The sequence below is a fragment of the Suricata suricatta genome, chromosome 3 (assembly GCF_006229205.1).
Source record: "Suricata suricatta isolate VVHF042 chromosome 3, meerkat_22Aug2017_6uvM2_HiC, whole genome shotgun sequence".
In the NCBI taxonomy this organism is placed as follows: domain Eukaryota; kingdom Metazoa; phylum Chordata; class Mammalia; order Carnivora; family Herpestidae; genus Suricata; species Suricata suricatta.
This window is the reverse complement of record NC_043702.1, coordinates 132,749,482-132,777,074: the sequence shown is the minus strand read 5'-3', so window position 1 is coordinate 132,777,074 and position 27,593 is coordinate 132,749,482. Positions and strand designations below refer to the sequence as shown.

Below are 27,593 nucleotides of genomic sequence, written 5' to 3'. Positions count from 1 at the left end.
CCTCCTCTGATTGTTTTTGAGAGTGAGAGAGAGAGCATACACAAACATTAAAACAAAACAAATAAATAACCCAAAATAATGGTTAAGCATATTGTCTCTGGTGTCATTGGGATTGAGTTAGAATTCCTGATCCACCTCTTACTTCTGCAAACCTTGGGGAAATTATCTACCTTTTTAACCCTCAGTTCTCACTTACAAAAGTGATACATCAAAAAGCCCTTCACTCAGTAGCTAACACATAGTAAACACTAGAACTGTAGCTTTTAATATTGGTTGCAGTGGTAGTAATGGCATACTCCATGATTTGCATGAAAAAAACTTCTTTCCAAAACATGTTCATTCACAAAAATCTGAAGCCTGGTGCTTTGTTCTTCTCAAGGCTGCCCATGCTGTTTTTTATTTTTCTCTTCTGCCTTTCATGGTTCATAAAACAAAATTCAGTGCAGCTCCTTGGAAGGTTCCCTTTTGGCTTGTTGAGCGTTTAGTTCAAACGCATTCCTTGAACTTGCTTTATTTTAGATTTTGATAGGCGCGTGAATGATAACAAGACAGCTGCAGAGGAGGCTCTGAAGAGAATTCCTGCCATCAACCAGACCATCACGGAAGCCAACGACAAGACAAGGGAGGCGCAGCTGGCCCTGGGCAATGCTGCCGCGGATGCCACCGAGGCCAAGAGCAGGGCCCACGAGGCCGAGAGGATCGCCAGTGCTGTCCAGAAGGTGCGCTCTCCTTTTCCCCCAAATGCTCTCTGCTCATGCGCTTGTCTAGTTGTTTTCCAGGTTCTTTCCAGAACCCTAAAATCCTAGCAAGCTTCTTCCTCGAAGTCGAGTAAAATTATCTTCAACCATTCTTGTTCGTTTTTCACTGGGCATCAGAATAGGTACATCCACTGACTGAAGAGGGAGAATCGTTGAGCTCCTCGAAAGAGCCCTTTGAACATCTCTCCTGGAGTCTCAGTGGCAGGGTCGGCGCTGTGAGGCTGGGAATGGCTTCCTGGACCCACAGAGCCCCTTCCACAGAAAGATGAGACTCTTCTCACATAAACACAGTTCTCTGACATGGACAGCTGACATTTTTTTCAAACTTACGTGGAGTGCCAAGTGGTCCAACTGTGAGGCCCCTCTTTCAGGCATATTTTGTGTCTGAGCCCCTCCTCTTTAGCTGCCACTGCCAGGATTTCTTCTCATCATAAAGAATAATCCCTTTAAGCTGGCTTTTTCCTACTTAACGGTCACTATATTTGTTTGATTTAAAAGAGACTAGAATGGAGTCTAAAATTCTGTTTGAGAATCATACACATTTTTTTAGTTTGTTTAGAATAGTTGGTTTGGGGATTAATTATATATTTATTAATTAAATAAATACCCCTATTTCAGGCTTGTGGACTTTTTGTATGTTATGATTAATTGCCAAGTAGAACAGGGCCACATTTCCATCGCAGTGCACGCATGTGAGAGAGTCTAATCAATGTGATGTGGTGGAGAGTGCACACCATGTAAATGTTTTCTCGTTTGCTGGCCGTGTGGCCTCAACTAAAAATGGTGACATTAAAACAGGAAGCATTAAGGATAAATAAGAGAGAGCAAATGGAAGTATTTTATAAACTATAAAATGGTATTACGTTAGGTGGCAAGGCTAACTTTTCTTCCATTCCTATTGTTTGGAACCTAAGGAAATGATACTGTAACTCAACATAGTGTATAATTTACTGCCCTCTTCTTTCTGGATTGTATTTTTGAACCATGTTACAGATTGTAAAAGGTATGGGAGCATACTTTAGAAAAAGGAAGACTTTTTTAAAATTTTCACTAGCAGTTATTTATTTTATGCCTAGAATGCTACCAGCACCAAGGCAGAAGCTGAAAGGACGTTTGCAGAAGTTACAGACCTGGATAATGAGGTGAACGACATGTTGAAACAACTCCAGGAGGCAGAAAAGGAGCTGAAGACAAAACAAGATGATGCCGACCAGGATATGATGATGGCAGGGATGGTAAGCAGTTCGCTTTGACCTTTTTGCCCCTGGGCAGAGAGCGAAGGGAGTTCGATAATAAAGATCCCCATCTTGTTAGGGAGCGTCTCTTTCATACTGACTTCTGTTTCTCATTGCATTCTGGGGCCAAGAACTGGGTTAGTAACTGACATAGAAGACCAAGAATTTGGTTCCCCTGCCAGGTCGTTGCACAATTGTCCTGTCCCCGAGCTTCTCTCAGTTAAGACAAAACATTCCTTCACACATTTGAAGCTCTAGGACACTGCAAAGTACGTATTTGTATTTTTGGAGGGATTCTTCGTTGATGGTATAAAATCAGAAAGTTAATGTCCTTCCTATTCATCATCCCAGCAACTTTCTAGAAGCAAAGACCAGTTTCTTGTGTTTCATTTTTAAAGATGACAAAACATACCAAACTTATACTTAAATTACTTTTTTTTCTACCTTTTGTGATGGTGTTGGTAACAGAAGTGACTTATTGAATGCGTGGCCCAATGAAGAACTTCCATTTTTCTATTTTATGCTATATGTTGCTTTCAAAAGACTCTAATGGAGTCACAGTGGAAACCTAACTCTTCAGTTCAGCCGGACTACAGTCACAGGAATGATAGACATGAACGTGTTTAATTGTGGACTTTCAGTGCCAGCTCCGGACCTTTCTTCCACCTCCGGTGAAGAACAGACCTTTTATTCTGGCTCATTTTCACCTTGGGACAGAAAGGAGAAACACAAACCCTGTTTATCTAGGCAAAAAAGACTCTAGGGAAGTGATATCAAGAAGCATCCCTGTGCAAATACTTTATTTTTTCTGTAGCAAAGTATGGCTCAAATGGAAATTCCCATATAGTAAAAAAAAAAAATGTTTCTCATACGTGCTGAACATCTCTGGATTTCATTTTTAACGTGGTTGTAGCTCCATTACTTAGAGCCTGTTGCAAGAAGGAAAAGGATATATTCTTTACGAGCTTCCAAGAAAGGGTATGGATTCAATTCAAAGGGTGAAAGAAGATCCACCTTTTGTTTCGTTTGGTAAATAGCTTCTAAGAAGCACAAAGCACCCTCACATACACTGTCCCGTGTATGTTTACAGCAGTCCTGAAAGACGCAGCACCGAGCCAGGATTGTTTAAATATTTTTCTTAACCAGAAGAGCAAAGCTTACATTGTCCTGGAAGAGGAGGCTGGAGACCACAGGTTAAATGCAACAGTGTTGCTGTCCACAGGCCGTAGCAAAGTCACTTACCCGCTCCTGGTATACACACAGAACAGCCCAGTAAGAATGGCTGTGATTTCAACAGAGATTAATCATTTATTTATGAAGGTTTTTTCCTCTTTTTTTTTTTTTAAGTCCTACACTGTTTCTATCCAAAAATGTTGCATTATCTTGAGCCAAAAACTAGGAAAAACAATCATGTGGTAGGGAACTCCAAGCCACTCATTTAGATCCTGACTAGATTTATTTGTGGGAGCATCTGTTTTCTGATATTTAGACACTTCCTCTTCCATTGCCATTTCCCATGACTCATGCACAGTGTATTTGTTCAGGTTTCATGGAATTTTCCCAAATATATTTACCTTTGGTTGATTTTTAAAATATAAATTGTATTGCCCCAATTTATGCAAGCACGTGCACACCCGTGTGTGTGTGTGCATGTGTGCATATGCACACATCTATGTGTGGTTGTGGGGGTGGGAGGGAGGGGGGGTTTACAGGGTGTCACTTGATTATTAGAAATGTTTAGTCTTAAATTTTCATAATCAAGTCTCTAAGAGTATCCTGAAGGACATGTTTCAGTCCTAAAATGTAGTTTTTATACTAAACTCATTTCTTCTTGGTGTATTTTATTATGAATATACTACGTATTCTTGAGTGAGAAAGTGAGGAAAGGAAATAATAATGGTCTTTTTGAAATATAAATACAGTCAGTTTAGGCATGTGGACTGCCTACTCATGATGGTCATAGGAATTAAAAATAGCAACATTTCACCATGAAGATAGGACAAAAAAAAAAAAAGCCCTACAGTGAGAGATTGTAGTTTCATGAGTTAAGAAAAAGGAAGCATCTGAAAATTGGACTTGTTGGCTGGTTGGGGGGAAAAACACTTCAAGATGGAGCCACACCACTGGGACTCCTGTTCTCTATCCTTTTCCCTGTACAGGCTTCACAGGCTGCTCAGGAAGCCGAGATCAATGCCAGAAAGGCCAAAAACTCCGTTACCAACCTCCTCAACCTGATTAATGAGCTCTTGGAGCAGCTGGGTAAGTAGCTAGAGAGCCATTCTAGGCAGGCTCTTGGTTCTGTGGACTCTTTGTTCTGGGGGTCTGGTATAGTTGTCACGAAAGCCGGTATTACAGCGTATTGTACGAACTGAAACGTGACTTTAGGTTGTATTAATTCAACAAGTCCTTCTTCTATGGCATATGATCTAAGTACCGGACTCTGACCATAGCCCAACGACTTCTAAAATTAGGAAGATAGGCTGCCAGTTAGAGTGGCTCATTAATGGACAATGTTAATGATGTACTGAACAGCTCATTCTGCTGGCAGAGTGTTTTTAAAGGATTTAGAGTGAAGGATTTCAGTGGTAGAATAAAAGAGCACTTGAAGCTGGGGATGACTTCACTGCCTGGAATTCTCTTCATTTGCTAATTAAAAGGATAACGTGACAGTTTTTTTAGAAAGTCAGGTTATTTGATTATTTTCTTACTGATATAATAAGGAAATATGAGCATGTTGAAATGCTCTTTTAATCTAGTTTAATAAGGAGCAGACTTCATTATAGGCTTTTGTCACGAGCCTACATTATAAAGTGGTAATACTCTGGCCAACACAGCTTTGTAGCAAGACATTCTGTTTTAATTCGCTAGCCTTTAAGGTTCGGTCAGTGTTTCGTTTGCAGTTTTCTTTAGGAGTAGGGAGAGGGGAAGGTATGTATTTTTTTATCTGTCTCAAATATCAAGAATAATAAATAATGTGCTAACAGATGGGTTTTTAAATGACAGGAAGCGAGAGGAGGTAACTTTTTATAGGCAGAAAGAGCTAGATTTTAAAGTTAGACTTGGGTAGGAATCTTTGTCTTGTTGCCCTGTAAACTGTGCAAACTTGGGCAAAGCAGCTAACATCTGAGAATCACTGGCGTAAGATGGTCTCGTGAGAATTTAATCAAGTACAGTGTGCATAACGTGCTGATCGCTGTGTGGCTGTCTGCTTTCATTAATTATGGAAGCAATTCTTTCCCAAAGAACCGCGTTGTCTTGCTAATTTTAAAGTGAAGCTTTTGTTAAAATCATTTCATCCTTTCATCCATGGCCATCTTCCGTAGGAGGGCTCCAAGTAGTGTAACTCCTAAGGGCAGGACATGACTCCCCAAACCAACCCACCTTCCCTGGAATCCAAGAGCTGAGGGCTTCAAGTTCTAGCTTAAAGATTTTTGTGTTCATTAGATGGCATTAAAATGACATACAGATTACATATATAAACATGAAAATGGCAATAAATGTTATCAGATGACCTTCAAAACCACAAGTGAGGCTTAAGGTCTCAAACACAGCAGCTGTGTATTTAGAAAACATTTCACAAAAACTTTTCTCAGAAAAAAACCATTGAGCCCAGTATCCATTATGGGCTCTGACCTGTCCTTGCTGAGTTAAGTCAGCATTTGTCCTTGGTCTGCATTGACCACGCCCTTGTACAACACTGACATCTACACTGCCGCCGACACTGCCTGAAGGCAGCCGGGGGCTACGTTTATAAAACCAGCCAAGCAGAGTTACTTGTGGAGTGATGTGATAACCCTCACTGAAGGCATCTGCTTCCTTCTGTACCCTTTCGGGCTCTACAGGGCAGCTGGACACGGTGGACCTGAACAAGCTGAATGAGATTGAAGGCACCCTGAACAAAGCCAAAGACGAGATGAAAGTCAGCGATCTGGACAGAAAAGTCTCTGACCTGGAGAACGAGGCGAGGAAGCAGGAGGCTGCCATCATGGACTATAACAGAGATATCGAGGAGATCATGAAGGACATTCGCAACCTGGAAGACATCAGGAAGACCCTCCCGTCTGGCTGCTTTAACACCCCGTCCATTGAAAAGCCCTAGCGTCACCGCGTAGGGCCGGAAGGCAGCACCCCCCGACCAGGGAGCCCTTGTGAGGCCGTAGAGTGCCTTAACACAAAGATGACATTTTTCAGACCCCCACTTCTCTGCTGCTCTCCACCACTGTCCTTTCGAACCAGGAAAATTTACAAAGCTTAAAAAGAAACAAGTCAGACATCATGAATCGGGAACAGAGGGTTTTATCTGATAGTCTCTCTTCCACGGAAGGCACTCCCTTACCCACACTTTCCCTTCCGAGTTGCCTGAGGACGTGGCACCTTACGTTATCACACGGTGGTGTAAACGCTTCGTGGGAACTGTTGTCTGCCAGGGCTGAGCAAGTAGCCCTCCCTTTCTCACTGATACCAACAGAACTCCTCAGTCTTAGTACTCTTGTTTCTATGAAGGAAAAGTTTGGCTACCACTAGTAGCGTTGTGATGGCCAGTACATCCAGTCTATCGATAAAGAAAATGCACCTACATCTACTACCCCTCCTCCTTTTAAGGAAATAAACATCCTGTGCCAAAGGTATTGGTCATTTAGAATGTCAAGAGCCATCATCCGTTGTTTTAGCTATTTTGAGTATAGGACACTGAGCCATCCATGGGTAAGGATGCAATTATTTATGACAGTCTCCAGGAGAATGAGGCTGCAGAAGTAGGCTCAACATTTTCTCGTATGTTAATAATTGACTAGGAAGATAAACTTTTCTCAGATCTTTGGGCAGCTGATAAATCTGGATGGGCAGCTTGCACTCACCCATAGACATCTTCTGATATTCCTATAAGAGGAATTTATACAGAAGTAATAAGGATATGATAACCACTAAAGTCTTTTTCAAAATCAAACTAATCCTTAGAGCTTTTTTTTAGTATGTTAGTCTTAGAACTAGCTCAGTTAATCCGGTAGAGAGAAGTTGGTCCCTAAGATCTTGACAGACAAACACAGAGCAAACCTCCTTGTCCTAGTCTTCCCTAGCAAAGGAAGAAAACGGAGATGCAACTTGTCAGGATCCCACATGTTTTTCTTCCATTGGGGAGAGATGATGCCTTTGACCCTCACCCTCAGTTAGCTTTGGACGTTCCCATCTTTTAGAATCTCTCTAAACACATAATTTGCCAAATCCTGGTGGCAAATACTTGCACTCAGTATTTCACATAGCTGCCAGCACCATCTAGCTCCTGCACTTTGTGATTTAAACCAACCCACTCTAAACCTTCCCTCCAAGTGTAGAGGGAAGACCCGTCGGTGGAGTTGCCTAGTTGGCTTCTCAACTTTTGATCCTCAGCTCTGTGGTTTTAAGACCACAGTGTGATGATTCCCTGCCACACAACCCCTCCCTCCTACCAGCCCACCTTTGAGATTCATATATAGCCTTTAACACTATGCAACTTTGTACTTTGTGTAGCGGGGGGAAAGAAACTATTATCTGACACACTGGTGCTATTAATTATTTCAAATTTATATTTTTGTGTGAATGTGGTTTTTTTTGTTTATCATGATTATAGAGTAAGGAATTTATGTAAATATACTTGGTCCTATTCCTAGAATGGCACTGTCTGTTCACTTCTTCACTCCATTTTTCCTCCCCACTGGCACGTGTCTGGATACCTCCTTCCCTGCCGTCTGCAATTCTTCGCATTGTATTTGTTTCCCGTGGCTCTGCGCCTCGCCTTGTGTTTGCAGCATCTTCATTTCCTAACATTCATATTGAACTGCTTTCTTCCACACACAGCCGCTCAAAAGAGGTACCTCACACCCTCTTCCATGCAATCCTGTGACCTTAAATTGCAACTGATGTGGTTCCTAATGCCCGCTCTGGGGCAGGAAGGTCAGGTTACAGAACAAGGTGGGGTAGGACATTTTGCCCAGTGGTATAGTCAGCATCGATGTGGGTCTAGCCAGGAAGGAGCTAGAAATGGCCTGACATTTCGAACGGGATGGGTCATTTTGATAAGGGAGTGCGCGATCACTGAGCCGGCATAGGGCGTCAGGGACGGTGTATACAGCAGGCAGGTGAGCAGTCAGGCCGCCCCGTTCTCCCCTTCCCGCCTTCTTGCACACCCGAGGGGACGCCAGGCGTTTCGACTTGGCATCCCCTTTCCTTCGGCTGCTTCTGTCCAGCCTCTCCTGCCACGGCCCGGGGCGCGGCTCCTTCTTGCCAGGTTTTCACATCAGTGTTCCCTAGCCAGCCCCTCTTATTAAGTGGCCACATCCTAACAGACATTTTGTTCAAGGTTGCAGGACAATGACTGTAGACAGACTGCCAAGCCAGTTTCCCTCTGGCCCATGGGTCAGCCTCACACACCAGTAAGTCGTAGGCCACAGTGAAATTTGGGGTGGTTTTTTTTTTTTCATTTTGTTTTGTCGCTTTCCTCCTCCATCTGTGTAGTATATTTTTAAACAGAATTTTATTTTTAAAATAAAAGCTCTTTATAAGGACAATACCTTCATTACACTCCTGCGGTATACATGATTTTATTGTATAGTTCCAGTTATCTGTATTTTACATCATAAAACCGACAGGGTGGCCGCTGCGGAATGCTGGGTGTCACTGGGGACACAGACCGCTGTCCCCTGGAATTGTTCCTTCTAATTCCAACTGTGGCCCTTTTACATGTGCCTTCACTTAAGCTATTTGCCTTAATCTCTACAGTCTTGCTCTCCAGGGTGGTGAATAAAATGCAACACTTGGCATTTTTTTATGTTTAAAAAACCAGTATTTTATTTATAATAAAATCTGAATATTTGTAACCTGTTACATTTGGTGTGGCCTGACTGTGGTACTGGGGACACAGGATGTTTTAAAAGGTACGAAGAAGAAAAAGCTGCTCATAATATCTTACTGGGGTGACTTTTCTTGACAACAGTCTAATATGTGTGTATATGTGTCTGGATCATGTGTGCATGCATCTGTATAATGTATGTAAGTGTGTATATACGTATCTGTGTGTGTACGTTCATGTGGGTGTATATGTCTGGATATGTGCATATGTTATGTATACAAATAACATTTTTTTACCCTTCTCAGATGGGGATACTTTGGTGCGGTCCAGAAGTAGGCAGACTTTTTCTGGAAAGAGCTAAACTGTAAATACTATAGGCTCTGCGAGCCATACAGTCTCAGTTACAACTGCTGTGTGGTTGCAGCATGGCAGTGGCCCTGGACGGGGCGGAAATGGGTATGGCTGGAGTCCAAAAACAGGCACGGGCTTGAGGGCTGCCGTTTACCAGACCCCCTGGAGACGCTTTTAAGATTATTTGGGCTTCTTAAGTTAGCAGCTGTATGTAAAAAGCTGTCTTTCTACCTTTAAATACGCATATAACTTCAGCTAAAAGGGGTTCTTCAGATGATGGGAAACCCTCTCAAACATAATGGAATGAAGAGAAAAGGGAAATAGGCCAGAAGCAGCTCCTTGTGCCTCACTCCTGCTGGAGGGCGGGCCCAGCTAGAGGGAGCGGAGGCCAGGCGGAGAGTTTGAGAGTGACGGACGCAGCGGCAGGCTTCAATTTGCTCTTCTGTGCTCTTGTTTGTAGCCCTGAGTCCCTGTGGGCCACATGGCACCTGCCCAGTCGTAAACCCTTGTAGCTAGGACTCCTGTGAAGAACCTGAACTCTTCTCAGTTGGACTTGCTCAGAGAGAGCTTTAGAGGGCACTAGTTACTAGTGTTTTCTTATGTACCCCGTTCTTAACCCCCCTTGGTAGGATCCGACTCAAAGGCAAACACATCTTTGTAGATACTGTGTCAGAGTGATGAGTGCGATTCTAAAAATTTACTCCTATTCCTTTTGTTACTTCAGGGTTACTTCAGGAGTTTCTCCAAAGTTGAATTAGAATCCACATAATCTGATTCAAAATACCCCATAGGTATACTCCTTAAATAAGCCTTCTTGAACCCTGATCAGTCTGAATTCACCAGCCCCACTTCATTAAGCTCAAAATGGAGAGTCTGAAGAATACCTCTGGCACCAAGGAGAGCCCGGGAATAGAAAGGCTGCCAGCGCTTGCTTCCTTGGGGGAGAAAGGACCCATCCCAAGGAGATCACATCTCTCCAGGCCCATAGTTCATGGAACTAAAAGTAAGACAACTGGATATAGCAGGTAATTTTGCCTGTTCACACTAAGCAGCTTTTAATGAAATAAGGATTAATCACTGGAGTGAAAAATAAACTTCCTAGTAAATAATCTGTCAGGGGCTCCAGTGGTTCAGAAGTCAACAACTCGAGTGCCTGCTGCGTATTTGTATCGAGTCCCCCGAAATGATTCTATCTGCTCTACACAAATAGAGGATATTCTAAATAGAAATTAACTATATGCTTAAGAAAGGGAAATATTTAGCAGAAGTCAAAAAGCTAAGAAGTTCCTGGTTGGGAATTCAAATAAGAGAAACCTCAACATTTCAAGTGTTGTTCGAACACCTCCATGTCATTCCTTTAACTCTGCTCCCACCCGTGTTTTTTCTTTCCCTGCTCCTTCCTGGGAAAGCCTGAGGTCAAGGTGTCACCTCCTCTGTTGAAATTGGCCAGTCCCTCTCTGTGTCCCGCCACCCTTCCCAGCCTTGTACTGGCTTCTAACATGGCCCTGGGACACATGCTTCTCGAGCAGGTGTCTCACACCCACCTTTCCCCCCAACCTCCCTGTACTCCCCAGGATTCGGGTCTGTCTATTCATGTCCACATCCTCAGGATCAGGAGGCACCCCATAAGCAGTCACGGGGTTGTCAAAATGGTCTAAAAGTAAAATCAGCCTCTCTCATTTGCCTATTCTCCCATTTCTGTTACTTGAGCCGAGGGGGAGGTTCACCGGTACTTGTTAATGCCCTCTGTCCCCTCCCGCCAGTCTCATTCTGCTCCCTCGATACTCCCGCCCTCTCTGGGTGCAGGAAGGTAAGTAACTGCTCTCTTTCACCGAGTGGCAGAGTGCCCGGCACACACAGCTGGTGTGGCCCGTCTACAAGGCCCATTGCTCTGCATCCCAGCCTCACACCAGCCGTTCCCAGCACCATGTGCGTGTCTGCCAGTTTTACCCACACAGCCCCTTCTGTATATATTTCTGGCTCCTGGCCCACATTGTAACATTAATTCCTTTCTCCAACTCCTGGGAATGGGCCTGGTAAGTTTTGACAGCTTGGTGGGTGTTTCATCCTGTTTGCATATGTGCCTTAGTAAGACTGGTAATCTAAGGCCATGCAGATACTGCTTATGCTTAATTTAGTATAGTTTGTATTTATTTCTATAAAAAGCTGAGCATCAGGCCCTCAATCGAGAATGTGACCCTCTGATACAGCTTTGCTCCCATGAGTATGTCCAAGTCAATTTGAGTGATCCTCCAGGAAATGTGCCTGGTCATACCTTCGAGGACACCTCTCCACCCTCCCATAATTATTTTTCACCATGTTTAGTAACAGGAAACTCTACTTGAACTTCAGACTGATGCTTTTGTGCCCATGGTGTCCACTTTTGTACAGAGATCTTTTGTTCTTTCAGTAACTAAATGCAGTCATCAAGTTGTGCCACAGCAACTAGTGTTAAGAATTTATAATGCAATTCCTTCCTGAATATTCTGTGCTGGCCTTCTAGTATGTGGGAATCCAGTTTTTCCTACTATTCTCCGTCAGTTGACCCCAGCCGTTCCTTGCATGGGTATTTCTCTCCTCCTGAGCATGGTTGCTAGGTTGAGGTTAGTGCAGAGTAAGCGTAAGTCCAGCAGAAATGTCTGGGGAAGATGTGCTGCCCTAGCGTGGATTACACGTTCCTGGGCTGCTGAGCCAGCGTCCGAGATAAAGGCTCAGGCGAAATGGCTGTGATTTCAGTGATTACATGTTTAGTGCGGTCAGAGACGTTTGTGTTACAACTTGCTCATCGCTCTTGGCTCAGTCTGCTATCTGCTGTCTCAGTTGGGCTGATCCAGAGGCTCAGACCTGGTCAGAGAGAGAGGAGTTTTGCCACCTAGATGGCAGACAGGTTGCCCTCCTTACGTTTCTGAAAGACTGGGGAAGGCATCTTATTTTAAAGATGCCTTTTAAAAGGTATTTTAAAAGGTGCCTTCATAATGTTTTCTTTGATTTGCCCCTGATTTGATGGTCTTCATTTGACCAATGAGGAAATGCTAAAGTAAAATAAAAACCACTATTTTAGCATATTACTTTATCCTCTCGTGATTTTGATCCATTTTCCTTTTAAGAACCTCTAGGAGGTACATGTATTTTATAATAAGCTTCCTCAAATGCTTTTCTCTTGGAGAGACCAATGCAGGATTTAAATATATTAGTAACTTGTCCAATATTAAGGAACCATTTAGTGGCAGAATTATTACTTGGAACCCAATTGTGTTTAAGCATCTGGGCTGTATACACCTCAGAGCTTACACCCTTTTCTCATTTCCTGTGGGTTTTCCCCTCTTTCTCTATTCTTACTTAGAATCAGGGCTGGAACGTCAAGCTGGCTCACCAGCATCACCTTTACCTAGCTTCCTCTAATGTTAACATCTGATTTAACCATGGTACATTTATCAAGACTCAGAAATTAAAATTGGTAGATTTAACTATGGCCTTTTGCCTACTTTTAAGCACCTTCTTTTTCAAGACCCCCTTTTTAAAGTAACACTGGTGGTGCTTGGGTGGCTTAGTCAGTTAAACATCTGACTTCAACTTTGGTCATGATCTCATGGTTCCTGAGTTTGAGCCCCACATTGGGGCTTGTGCTGACAGCCCAGAGCCTGGAGCTTGCTTCAGATTTGGTCTCCCTCTCTCCCTGCCCGTCTCTCTCAAAAAAAACCAAACATAAATAAATAAAGTAGGGGCACCTGGGTGGTTCAGTCGGTTAAGCGTCCGACTTTGGCTCAGGTCATGATTTTGCAGTTCATGGGTTCGAGCCCCGTGTCAGGTTCTGTGCTGACCACTAGTCAGAACTTGGAGCTTCTCTTCAGATTTTGTGTCTCCCCCTCTCTGACCCTCATCTGCCCACGCTGTCTCTGCCTCTCAAAAATAAATAAAAAACATTAAAAAAATAAAGTAATACCAAATTTTAAAACAAAATACCCAAGCTATGGGGCAATAGAAGTGGATAGTTGATTTTATTTTATGCCACAAATTAATGCCACAAATTTAAGTATATTAAAAATAAAACGTTTATAAACATTACATTTAAATTTCTTATTACATTTCAGCTTACAGAAAAATTGCAAGAATAACACAAAAAGTTCTTTAGTACTCTTTACTCAGATTCCTCAAATGTTAATATTTTACATTCGCTTTTTCTCTGCTCTTTTGCTCTCTATGTAGAGAGAACTATTTTAAGTTGCAGACATGATGCCTTTTTACTCAAATACTTCAATATATATTTCCCAAAGACAGGGAAATTTCTTACCTACTTACAGCACAATTGTCAAATTCAGGAAATTCCCATTGACACAACATTATTAGCTTATGTACAGCCATTATTCAGATTGCACCACTCGTGGTGGGTAGTATAATGGCCCCCAGAGATGTCCACATTCTAATCCCTAGAGCCTGTGAATATGGTAGGTTGGACAGCAAAGGGAATTAAGGTTTCTGATGTAATTAAAGTTGTGAATCAGCCAATCTTAGAATAGATTATCCTGGGTTACCTAGGAAGGGTAAGATAATCATAAGGATTCTTATAGTTGGAGGAGGAAGGCAGAAAAAGCAGTTAGACTGATGCAATGTGATAAGGACTCAACCTACCATTTCAGGCTTAAGATGGAGGCAGGGGAAGGAGCTGAGGAATGTGGGCAGCCTCTACACATAGAAAAGGCAAGGGAATAGATTCTCCCCTCGGGCCTCCAGAAGGGAGCACAGCCCTGCCAGCATGTTGGAGTTTAACCCAGGAAGATCCCTGTCAGACTTCTAACCTACAGAAATAGAAGGTAATAAAGTTGTGTTGTTTTCAGTCACTCAATTTGAGATAATTTGTTGTGCAGCCATAGGAAACTAATACACCATTGTCCCAAGAACATCTTTTATGAAAAAAGAAAATCTGGGTTCCTGGGTGGCTCAGTTGGTTAAGTGTCCGACTTTGGCTCAGGTCATGATCTCGTGGTTCATGAGTTTGAGTTCATGAGTGTGCTGACAGCTCAGAGCCTGGAGCCTGCTTCAGATTCTGTGTCTCCCTCTCTCTCTTTACACCTTCCCCACTCATGTTCTGTCTCAAAATAAACATTTTTTAAAACATTTTAAAGAAAAAGAAAAATCTGAAAAAAATGTGTTCACTTGTCATGTCTCTTCTATTTCCTTTACTTTGGAGCAGTTCCTGAATTTCCTTTGTGTTTTCTGATGTTGACATAAAAAAAAAAATACAGATAGTTCTTTTGTAGTTTGTATTTTCTCTTGATTGGATTGAGGTTGTATACTTTGACAGGAAGATCATAGAAGTGATGTTGAATTCTCTTCAATATATTATCGAAGTCATTACTGGCAATGTTAACTTTGACAGTTGACTAGGGTGATGCCTCTCAGATCTTTACATTGTAGAGTTATTCTATTACCCCTTGTCATTAAAGTGTCTTATGAGGACATACTTTGAGGCTATATAAATATCCTATTACTCCTTATCCTTTTACCTACTAGTTTCAGAATCCATTGATGATGGCTGCCAAATGGAGATTTTTCTAAATCCATCATTCTTTCTACATTTATTAGTTGACATTATACTAAGAGATATTTTCCTTCTCCACTTTTTATATATATTTGTATCATGTTAGATTCATTTTATTGTAGGAGAAACAATATTGATATTTATTTTGATCCTTAAATGTCCCTTATTTGGCCAACGGGAGTACCTTAATGCTGATCCCTGTGATATTTTGATAATTTCCCTTGTTCTTTGAGCATTGTCTTATTTTTGGCACATAAAGACATTTCAGGCTCATCCTATACTTCCTCTGCCATAATCCTGGAAACAGCCACTTCTCTAAGGAGCAAAATTAGGTTTTGTTAATTCCCCAAATGCCAACGGCCAATGACAACAATAAGGACAACAACAAAAGTGGGTCACATGGATTCAAAAACTCTCAAAAATATCGCTAAATGTCAAGCAAATTGTTTTTTAGGTTACTTGGCTTTAGGGAACATGGCCTATTCTCTCCCCATAGATGAGTGCCTGTGTTAGGCATCGTTGCAAATATTTTTGGAGCACTCATTGCCCTTGCCACCTCCCTAGTACTGGTACCCAGGAGTTTTACACTGTGACAAAGGCAATTACTTGTACTTTGAGAAATCTATTGAAGTAGGGGAGGCAGCAAAAAACAAAACAAAAAATAGTACAAAAATAAAGACATATCTCTATAAACAGGAATATGCAAGCATGTTGGTAAACAGATGCATAGGAACGTTATATATTAATATTAATATATTGATTTTTTTCATTAAAATAATTGAATGCTGACAACTGTTCTTTTTGGTAAGTCTGGGAAGGACAAATAATATTCATAAGAAAAGGTAGAACGTCTAGCTGTGTTATAGAGAATATGGTATGGGAAATGGGCTTGGGGACATTGAACCAGATATGAAAATGCATCGACAGAAAATTCAATGATGTGCAACTGAGTGATTGAGTTTTCTTCCCAACCATTGCTCTCTGTGTATTGAAGACATTCTGGAATCCCAGCACTATAGTCTCCAAACACAGGGAGGACTCTTATGCTCAATGTGCTCAGTTTCCATGGTCCAATTTTTGGTTGATTATTGTTGGCTGTCATCTCAGAAGACCAATAACATAACAAATTATTTTGTTATTTCAAACTCTTACTATTGAGGCCCTATAGAAGTGGTTAGCCATTGACCAGAGCCCAAACTAGAAAGATCTTGCCATGCTGAGATCAAAAAAGATAGCTATCAAACTATTGGTAGTCCACTGGTGTCTTATTAGACTCTAAGGAAGAGCCGGCAAAAACTATTATGGTTTTATTGTGCTTTTGTGCTGAGTTTTAGGAGTGTTGAATATGTAACAAAACAAAGTTTGTATTCACATAGGTTTGTGGAATCAAAACAGCTCCTAGAGCAAGTGGCTCTCAAAGTGAGGGTCTGGGGCCAGCCATGGCTGCCTCACCTGGGAACTTCTTAGAAATGCACATTCTCAGACCCTACCCCAATCTAACTGAATCAGAAATTTCAGGGGCCGAATCATGAGAGGTTAATCTGAGCTTTAACAAACTCCCCTCCAAGGGATTCTGATGCTGGCTAGAAAGTCAGTGTGCTGTGCATGGGTTTTCAGTGATTATATCTTATGTGTCTGTGTGTTGGACTCAACCAGGCATTTTTACATTCAGTGACCCTTGCTAGGTTAGCTCTTTGAATTGGGAAAAAAAGAAGTTCAGAATGTGTCTGGGCTAATTATAGTGTCAGAGACCATCAATATTGACTCTTCTCCATGCTTAAAACCTATACTAAGAAACTCTAAGTATTATATACATAAGTTGGTTAATTAATCAAAACATTCCTCTTATGGAATACAAAAGTTTTCCTAAAAAGTAGGTGAAAGCCCCTGGGTGGCTCAATTGGTTAAGCATCCAACTTCAGCTTAGGTCATAATCTCATGGTGCATGAGTTTGAGCCCTGCATCAGGCTCTATCTACAGTGCAGAGTCTGCTTCGGACTCTCTCTCTCTCCCTCAAAACAAACTCAAAAAGAATTTTCCAATGTAAGTGATGACTGACATCTATTTACAGTTATTTAATTTTTTTAATTAAAAAATTGTTAATATTTATTTTTGAGAGAGAGAGAGAGAGACAGAGAGACAGAGACAGACAGAGCACAAGCAGGGGAGGGGCAGAGAGAGAGGGTAGACACAATCCAAAGCAGGCCCTAGGGTCTGAGCTTGTCAGCACAGGGCCCCATGCAGGGCTTGAACCCATGAACCATGAGATCATGACCTGAGCCACTAGGTGCTTAACTGAGCCACCCAGGTGCCCCTGTTTAAGAATTTTTAGGGGTGCCTGGCTGGCTCAGTTGGTTGAGCATCTGGCTTTGGCTCCAGTCATGATCTCACGGTTCATGGGTTCAAGTCCCGCATCAGGCACTGTGCTGAGGGCTAGTTCAGAGCCTGGAGCCTGCTTCAGATTCTGTATCTCCCTCTCTCTCTGACCCTCCCCTGCTCACACTCTCTCTGTCTCTCAAAAATTAAAATTAAAAAGAATTAAAAAAAATTTTAATATACATATTTGTTTCCAAAATGATTTATCCACTTTTCACAAGATCTTCTAAATAATATTTTTATTCAGTAGCTGTGAAAAGTCCAAAAGATAATGGAATATACTAGACTTTTAGTGATTCATAATTATCATCTAACGCTATGAATTTGGCAAGCTTGTTCTGAATGGTTCCACAAGTAGGAAATAAAAAGAGCCATTTTCATTTAATATGGGAGATGTGTTTGAAATTAGGATAAGCAAAAAATATGCCCCAGAACATCAGAAGCTCAACCTAAGTCTCAGGCCCTACTGAGCGGCCACAATTCATGGACAAGTTAGACTTAGCTAAGGGCACACAGCTCTCAACGTTGCCTATTTTTCCTATAAATGAGGCTGTCAAAACCTTACATAATTGCTCAAGTCAGTTCATCTGTATGCAAAAGAATACGGAATTTATCAGATTTTGCTAAACTAAGTTTCTGTAGGGCTGGAAGCGTGTGTGGTTTGGGGGCTTCTTTAAAAAAACAACAACAACAAAAGAAGAAAACCATGTAAGATCCCAGATGCAAAAAAGTAAGTATGTGGCCGGAAAGCGGCCCAGGAGCTCCATGACTTCTGCATGGGAAATCCACCTCTGTGTGGTCACTCTATTTATTTTAGGCCAGGGGAAGGCCGAGCGGTTGCTTCCTTTATGTCACTGTGTCATTGGGCGTGTGCATGACTGTACTTCCCTTCGCCTGCAGACACCTCAGCCGCTGTCTGGCCAGGAGAACCTGCTTGGTGTGCTCACTGCATGACGGCAGCGGGTGTGGCTCCGAGGGGAGTGCCAGGCTCTGTAGAATGTGCCCAGAGGCTGCAGAATCAGACTTCTGCCAGAGGAAGAAAGAGCGCCCCAAGGCATGCATTCACTGGTGAAACAGAACAGTGAAATAAGCTAGCCAGGTGTCTTAAAGATCTGAACTCTTAAGTTTACCCTTCTGAGTCTATACTTCTGGGACTTAGGAGATGTTGCAGAATAATAGTGTCCTTTATCTAGTGGGTCCATTTCACTGGGAATTCCAGAGCAACCTCTTGCTCTCTTACATGGCACACTGGCAGAACAGTCTGATCAGAAAACTGAGTAAAGCTTCAGTTTAGGACTACAACACTCAATGAATTGCTTTTATCAGAGGAAAATGACTTCTGATTATTACTGCGTTAGTACTAAAATAAAAGCAAGGCATGCCTACCCAGCACACTGAGGGTCTATTCTGTGGCTTTCTTGGGCCATATAAGAGAGAGGCTCCCTCCCCACCTACAAATGATTCACACAGATTATCTAGGCCTACATCAACGTCTGCAATATAGGAACAAGAACTCTAGTTTTTATTCATATGGGCATCATCATATTACATTTTAAACAACTTTTATGTACTGACCCTTGAGTATCTAAGAAACTTTAGTGACCTGTCATTCTACAACTGTTACAGAAAACTAGCTCAGTGCGAGGCCCTGCCCAAGGTGGTGGGGACAGAGCAGTGTACAAGACAGACAAACCCCCTGCTCGTATAGGACTTATACTCTATTTCAGGAGAAATAATAAACAGAGATGAATGAAATATGTAAACATTAGCCAATTGGGTAGCACTTAATAGGTTTCAGATGCAGTTGTAAGAACTTGATAAATACTATGCGCACAGCCTGACGAGGTGGGTGCTATTATTATTCCCATTTTATGGAAACGAAAAATGAAGAATAATGAAGAATAGAGAGATTCTATCTTGACAACCTGTTAAGTAACAAGTCAGGCCTTGAACAAAGTCCTACCTGCATCTCCCCACCATGTCATATTGCCTCTTAAGTCTCGCCAGTGTCAAGTAGGGCAAAAAGTTCTATGGAGAAAAACAAAGCAGGGAAGGGGAAAAGAAAGGGCTTGAGGAGTCGGGGTGGAGCTTGCAGTTTTATACAAGATGGTCGAGAAGGCTCCACAAAGAAGATAGCATCCAAAGCCCCAACCACGAGTGTATCTGAAGAAAGCACATTCCAGGTAAAGACACAAGAGACTGCAAAAGTCCCAGAGTAGAAACACTTACGTGGCTGAGGGTGAGCAAGGAGGAGGACGGCAAGGTAACAGGGTTGAGGGTGGAAGGGGACACATCATGTGACACTTTGATGCCATTACAAGGACTTCGGCTTCTACTCGGAGGTGGGGTGCCTAGGAGCTTTTGCAATGGGGCATGAGATCTGAGTTGTACTGTAACAGGTGTAGTGCAGCAGTTGTGTTTAGACTAAAGGCGGGCAAAGGCAAGAGGAGGGAGAGGAGATCGGTGGCGACCACAGTCATCTGTGCAAACGATGAATGGGTTTGAATTAAGGTGGTTACAGTAGAGGTGATGAGAAGTGGTCCAGTTCCTATTATGATCTGAAGAGAGAGTGAGCAGCAAGATGTGCTGTGAGAAAAAGAAGAATCAAGAATGACTTTAAGGTGCTTGGACTGAACATCTCACTCGTTTTATTTTTTATTTCTTACTCAGTTTCAGGCCTTTCTTTCCATATGGGGAAGCCTGGGCAGAAGAGGTATGGGGGGCAGAATATCAGGAGCTCAGCTTTGTATTACATCTTGGATGTTAATTACCCATCCAAGTGGAGATTTCAATTAGGCAGCTGAACATGATGTTAAAGAACTCAGGGAGCTGCACAAGCAAGCTAAGGATATAAATCTGAAATCATCAGCAGATGATGCTTGAAGCCATGAGGCTGCTGAGAAAACCAGTGGAGCGACTAGAGACAGAAAAGAGGGAGGTCCGAGGCCTGAGCCTTAGGTGGCTCCCCCCCCCCCATTAAAAGGGCACTTCTATATAGGTTCCGAGGTAAGAGATGCACAAGATATTCTGGAAGCCAAAAAAGCCTTTTTTGAAGGAGAAAGGCATGATCAATTCAGACCAATGATGCTGATAGATCCTAGAAGATGAAGGCAGAGAATTGGCCATTACATTTTACAACATGGAGGTCCTTGAAAGCCTTCCAGAGGCAATTTCAGTGCGGTAGTGGAGGCAAAGGCCCGATTGCAGTGGTTGGAGAGGTGTTGTGAGATCTCTGCAGTAATTTCTAGAAAGACTAAGAGGCGAGAAACTGGGGAGGGCAAGTATAATCAACGCTCCTGTTGTCCACAAGGGAGACAACTCTAAAAGGGAGCAGAAAAGTGGGAGAGAAGCTAAAGTGTAACATGGGCTCAAGGCGGGTGGGTTGTGTTTTGAGAAAAATCCAGAAAAGGCAGAAAAAACAATGATAGTGAAGAATCCTTCTCCAGAGGGTAGAGTGCTTTCCCAGAGTGGGGCGAGGGCTGAGCCCTCCTGCTGTGGGGGATGTAACAGCAAGGGAAGGGGAAAGGAGGGCAGCCTGTTGGATGCGGCAGTCAAAGCATGTGGATGAGGTTCTCTTCCAAGTGCTATTTTCTCAGAGTCTCAGGAAACAGGTCATTGGCAGAGAGTGACATGAGGGAGGAGGTGAGAGAGGATTGAAGAAAAGGGGAAAGTATGAAATAGTCTTCAAGGAGAATTAAGACAACAAATGCACCAGGGAAATGGAAGTCTGATTGCTCAGAACCCCTTTGAGGTTAATGAGCATGAATTCAATCTACAGCAGCAAGTTAGGTCTGAGATTCTAACAGGACTCGGAGGGAAGGATTCTAAGACTGGACATGGCACTTTATTATTATTTGTTGTTGTTGTTTTTAATTTGGCCACAGCATTTTAAATGGGTAAGAAGTGCTGGGGATGGGAAGAGGGAGGAGAAAGGCAGAGATGACGGATTGCAGGGGCTGGGGTGTGATTAAAGTCGGGGCACTGGACAGACTGAGCTTCCCAAATCAGAAGTGATGATTAGAAATTGGGGGTGGGGGTGCCTGAGATTAAAGTTCTGGGAGAGGTACAGCTACTTGGAATGGCAAGATCTAGATGTGGCCGCAGGCAGGAGTAGCTGCATAGGGTGTGTTTTACCAAAGAACGAATTTAGTTCCATAGTCACACTTTTCTCACGTTTTCAATCCTGTCCCAGTTGAAGCCACCTCAGTAAATTGTCCAAAATTTTGTTTTATTTCTCAAATGAAACTGAATGAAATCTTTATTCACTGGCAGCCCATAGGCCATGAATGACCCACAATGAGTCATAAATGCCCTGGCTGTCTGCATCCTGCACACTGACACATGACTAGAACATTTGATGAGACTCCCTGATAGGAAAGGAAGGTTTGAATCCCAAACGAGCATTAGCATACATACTTGGGGTTGATGAAGTATACTTGAGTAATTTCTGTAAAGCCAATATTTTAAGAAGGGGTATTTTATTCATTCTACGCAAATAGATTACTGTATTTCCCTTTGTGGTGGACATGAGCATTCTACAAATGGGCCTTCTTCTAAGGACACCTCATGAGGCAAAGAATTTGAAAACCATGCACACAGAAAACCTAAATCAGAACCCTTAATTGGAATGATTTTTTTTCAGCAATTGAGTTAACTGGAAAAAAACAAAAACAGGAAGAAACAAAAGCAAATACCTCAAGAATATAAGCTCATATCAATTTATCTCACTGGAAAAAAAATTTAAAAGACAAAAAACTATCCAAAAATTCCAAGTGAGGTCAAAGGGTGAGTACAAATTTAGCTAACATGGTCTGTGTTAACTATAGTGCTTGCTGAAGAGTAAAAATAATGATTAGAAGAAAGAACAAGATTATTTTTTAAGAAGGATTGTAATAATCATGCTTTAGACAGCTTGTGTGACACAGAGAGGGCGTCTAACTTGTTAAATGAAGGCATGGACGCCTTAGTCTGGAAAATGAAATGCAATCCTTTAGGAAAATCTGTTAGCAGGGGTTGATTTAGCCAGAAACCATATCCAACTCCAACATCTTCTTTCCTGAACTTTCTATTTAATTGAAGATTCTTCACTTGCTACCTTTATAAAGAAGTGAGAAGTTAAGGAGTCTCTGAACTGGCCAGGATAATTTTTTTTAATGTTTTTTATTTATTTTTGAGAGACAGAGACCGCACGAGCAGGGGAGGGTCAGAAAGAGAGGGAGATACAGAATTCGAAGACAGGCTCCAGGCTCAGAGCTAGCTGTCAGCACAGAGCCTGACGCGGGGCTCAAACCCATGAACCATGAGATCATGACCTGAGCTGAAGTGGGAGGCTTAACCAACTGAACCACCCAGGTGTCTCATTAAAAAATCTTCATAATGATACACAGGAGCTGTTCAAGGGCATTTTCCATCTGCTCATTTTAATGGTCTGAGATAAGAGATCAGCAGAAGGCTGTCCCCTGGTGCTGGTGGAAGCACAGCAGAAGAGGGCAAGGTAGGAACGAGGGTCTACACCACTAGGAGACGCATGCTTCCATATGCCATGGGCACCATCAGTGCATTTGAAGGGGACTCATCAGGACGGTGGAATGCTGTGACCAGGGCTGTGCCAGACCCATGTGGGGATGAGGAGCCCTCCAAGTGCATTAGTGGTCAGTTTTGAGGCAAACTTTGAAGAAGTGAACAAACACTTGCCTATTTCTGTAAGCCTGTGATTTGGAAGCAAATTCTGAATCGCTTTAAGAGAAAAAGAAATATTCTCTTTAAAAAAAAAAAAAAAAGATAATGGTGGCTAAGGTTTGATCGACCAAACAAATGTAGAGCCATTATAGTCTGATCCAACAATAATCTTCCCCCATTTTCTTTCAAATGAACAACTCCAAACATCATTTTTTTTTTGTTTTACAAGAAGTCTAAGGAAAAGTTCAAGTGGATTTTCAGCTACCCAGCCAATTGTTCTAATTTTTTTTTTTAACTCTAGGACATGGAATTTATTCTTAAATTATAGTGGTGGTGGTGTGTGTGTATGTGAGCAAGAGCTAGAGGGAGAGTGAGAGAAACAGAAAGGGATTTTTAAAAGCGTGGTAATGTCAGGTCAATCCAAAGATGTATGTTTTAGGAGAGGCATAGCGCTGGCTTCCTTTTTGAGGAGGGGCAGATCCATGCCTACAAAAGGAGCCTAATGGCCTGGAACACTAAAAGCACTTTCTCAGGACATGCTGAGGTAACCAGTTTAAACTTGCCAAAGGATGCTTTTCCACTTGGCTCACAGCTATTCATTCATATTGGTTTTGACCTTCCCACTGGTTTTATTTTTAATTCCTTATTCATTTTCAGGCCTTTCCGTATAGGGTTAGGAAGAAACTGCCAATTCTAGAGCTGGCATTTGTGATGCTGAACTAGAAGATTAAGTCAGGTTTTAGAAATCGTGTTTTCTCCTGTTTCCTGTTTTCATGTCCAGCTTGAGAACACTCCAAGTATTAACTAATACTTAATTACAGAAAGTGGTAAGTTTTAAAGAAATCAATTTGGGGAATGTTGGCTTTAGACTAGGTTTCAGTGGTGGTTGGTAAAAATGAAACAATTCATTCAAGCAAAGATTACGCTAGCAATGTTACTTGAGAAGAAAAAACAAATCTCCCCTATAGAAGAATTCAAATAATTCATGTAAGTATCCTGCCTTAAGGAGAAGGAAGTTAACTCCCACTCCTTAACTGTGGGTGAATGTAGTAACTTCCTTCCGAAGAATACAGTATGGCAGGGGGGTAAAGGGTGACTTTTTGGTGAGGAAACCTGGAAAAACTGCCTCGGCCAGGTGACTAACGTCAACATCAACAGTGATGTCATGTTGAAAGCATGTACCCTTGGTGCAATGAAATCAAACTGGCACCTTTGGTGGTCTTCCTCCCCAAAACTCCCATCCCCAGTCCAATCATGAGAAACATATCAGACAAATCCCATTTGAGGGGCATTCTACAAACCATGTGACCAGTACTCAAAACTATCAAGCTCATCAAAAACATGGAATGTCTGAGAAACTGTCAAAGCCAAGAGGAGCCAAAAGAAACATGGCAGCTAAGTGTAATGTGGTGTCCTAGGTGTGATCCTGGGAAGAGAGAAAGGATATTATGCTAAAAACAACAACAAAAACCTAAGGAAATCTGTAGGATATAGTCGTTAGTTAATATCAATAATTGTTACAAATACAGCATCCTACCGTAAGACATAATCAGGGAGACTGAATGTAGGGTATATGGGAATTCTTTGTACTATATATTCAGTTTTTCTATAAAGCTATAGCTTTTCTAAAAAATAAAATCTGTTTTAAAAACCTACATGAATGAAAGTAATGCACTGGCCTCACACAATCTTATGCGGAAAGTCTAATCACGAATGGGGTGTCAGAGCCCTATAAATATGGACTCCACCATTCAGGCAATACTGTGAACAGAAGTATGTTTCCAAGCTCCCAGCTTCCCCAGTTTGGACCCTTTCCCCTCACAGAAAGATAAGAGCTAATACCAACATAGAAACTGTGCCAAGTTTCTAGCTCACTAATTGCCTCTTACCTTCACAACAGCCAACACTATGAAGTAGGTGGGTGCTATTATTATCATTTAACCCATGCAGAAAATGACACCTAGAGAATTAAAAGGACCCAAGCTCACCCTGCTGTAAAGGTAGAGCTGGGATAAAAACCCAGTCTGGGCCCCAAAGTCAGGGTTCTTGTAACTACTATTGTCAGCCTCTCCCACTCCCCCACTTCACCCCTTTTCCAGGCACCCTCTCTTCAATAGAAATTATTCTGGGTTTATGAAGGGACAAATTGATGATGACCCATGGGGTCCATAGACTCAGAGAAATGACGGAGGTGGGGGCAGATGCTCTGAGCAGGGTGGGAAAGCCCCACTCTGGGAAGTGATGCCTGGTTTCTAATTACAGCACTGGCCCCGATCCCACACTCAGATCCCCACAGGGACTTGCAGTGCTACTGAATCCCATCCTATAGTCTATTCTATCCCCAGACCTAAGGGTTTTAACCATCTGATGTCTTGGAAACAATCCAGCCTTCGGGCATTTTCAAGTGGTTTCTATAATGAGCACTAGGAAACCCACAGGTGCGCCTAAATGAGGATTTGTAAAGCTGAACATACTTTTCCAACCCTGTATTTCAGGAATGTTGACTCCCTTTTATTTACAAAATAAGATAAAATTGTATGTGCCAGCCCAAATGAAGAGAAGTAGATTCTCTTTCATGTTTGCAAAAGACGTACCTAAGACTGAGAAAGTAACTTGAAACAGCAGCTTCTCAAACTCTGCCCTTTTCCATAAATTTCCTTAAATGGTCGTAAAGTTCACAACTTAATAAAGACCCTTGGAAAGGCTAGTCAAAGAATAGATGCATTCAGCAACTTCATAAATAGAGGGGGCTAAAAGTAAAATATTCCATCATGACTTCCTGCTGGAAAAGTCAAAGCTGAGTTAGATCACTTGGAGGGACATGACACCTCTGGAACATGCCATTTGTTTCATGAGCTCCCTGGGGTGTGGGGTGGTGACGAGACTTCTCTTTTTCCCCTTGGGTTATCTTTTTTCTAATGTTTCCACAGGGTACACGTGTTCCTCCTATCCTAATGGAAATAAACAAGAAAAGCTATACATGTGTGTGTGTGTGTGTGTGTGTGTGTGTGTGTGTGTGTGTCTGTAAATTCAGATTGTTGTTTTGGCAGGATATTGCTTACCAGGAAAATCATGATGTGCGGGTGCTCAGGAGCGGTTCTTCCTGTGACTGAGCAGGAATTGCAGAGCAGTGCCCTGGTTTGAGGAAGACTTCTAAGATGAGCAGGCCTCTGGGGAATCGCATCTTACCACTGCCGATGGGTTGGAGATCCAGCAGAGGGTCTGGCTTCACAGAACCAACAAATAACTTGCAGACAATTCAGGAACACAAAACAAAACACTGCCAACGTTGGAACACAGATGCATGTAAGGAACTGATACCCATCAATCTGGAAGAAAAGAATGACGGTAAGACCCTGAACTCCCGAAACTAAGGCTTTCATTCTGAAGCTGGGGTGTTCACTTCTCCCTCAGCTCTGCTCAGGAAAGAACAGGGCAGGGGGGAACCAACTTAGGGTGACATGTGAGGGACTTCTATTGGTCCAATTGAGTCTGATTTTCTCTCTTGTAGCATCATGACTTAGGGGGCTGGAGATAGCTCCAACTCATGTTGGCCCAAGCTAGGGGTTGGCAAACTTTTTCTGTAAAAGGCCAGATTGTATATATTTGACGGCTTACAGACTCTATGGTCTCCATTAGCACCTACTGAACTCTCCTGTTGCGGTGCACAACTAGCGACGGATAAAATGTGAGGGGAAGAGTTTGTGTTCTGATAGAAACTTCCCAGAAACAGCTGGTGGGTAGAATTTGGCCCACAGCCATAGTTTGCTGACTTCTGGCCTAAGCCAATCATAGATACCTCATCCATCCTGCCAGGGATCAGGGTACCTGGGCCTAAACCAATCTGCATAAAGTACTTTCCTGGTGATAGTTACTGATTGAGAGATAGTCATAGGACCTAAATCAGCCCAGTCAGGATGGGGAAATATTTTTGTTTGAAGTCTGAGGGAGAGGGGTTTGATCCCCCCCCCATGAGTAAGGAAGTCTATAGAATACTGCTGCTAGCAAGCAGTCTACAACTATGAGGGGAATCAACCATCAGACGAAGTGGACTCTGATGATGGAAGAGAAAGAACTTGGATCCTTGATGGCATCACTGGACTCCAGGAGAATTTAACCCTATTACCCACCCAACCTCTGGATTTTCAATTATGTGAGCCTGTAAATTTGCTTAAGATCAAAGCCACTTTGAGGTGGGATTTCTATTACTTACAGCTAAATGCATCCTATCTCATATAATATCTTAAAATACATTTTTTGACTTGCAAAATTTGCAAATGCTAAAAGGGGTGACACCTGCTTCTGTAAAAGCAGCATCCATCATTAAAAATAAATGCAAAAACTAGGAAATGAAATAGCTCTTTTTAATTCTCTAGATTGGTGAGTATAATAATGAAAATGATCTAAGGCCTTAGGCCTTAACAGAGTTCATCAAAAACAACAATAACCATTTGTAAGTGTAAATAACAATTATAAAATGTAAAAAGTACTTGTTATAAGAAGCATCTCATTTAGAAGTTTAATGTTCTTTATGCCATTCTTATTATAGTTTGTAGGCCCCTGTTTTGTATTCATTTTAGTCTTGGTTGTATGAATTTACAGCTTTGGTGACCTGTATGATTATTTTAATAAAATAAGGGAACTTAAGTTTAAGAACTGCATTTCATCCAAGCAGGTTCAATCTGTATAGTATTAACTTAGTCATTGCCAAGGGGTAATTTAGATTAGATAATGTCCCTCATCCTTTTAATATTTAAGCTGTGATATAGAAAGGTAAGTCACTTCAGTCTTGCAAAGATCAATACTAACCATGCATTACTCATTCATTAAAA

The 27,593-nt window shown here is 42.1% G+C and overlaps 1 protein-coding gene across 1 annotated transcript in view; it reads left to right on the top strand.

Annotated features, from left to right (window-relative positions):
- LAMC1 (laminin subunit gamma 1) overlaps window positions 1–8,851 on the top strand; it is a 175,939-nt gene extending 167,088 nt beyond the window's left edge. Inside the window, exons 28-31 of the mRNA XM_029933360.1 lie at window positions 520–719; window positions 1,835–1,993; window positions 4,153–4,252; window positions 5,836–8,851. Of these exons, the coding sequence (XP_029789220.1) occupies window positions 520–719; window positions 1,835–1,993; window positions 4,153–4,252; window positions 5,836–6,092 (716 nt within the window). The 3' untranslated portion in view covers window positions 6,093–8,851. The remainder of the gene's footprint in view (window positions 1–519; window positions 720–1,834; window positions 1,994–4,152; window positions 4,253–5,835) is intronic.
- The last annotated feature ends 18,742 nt before the right edge of the window (window positions 8,852–27,593 follow it).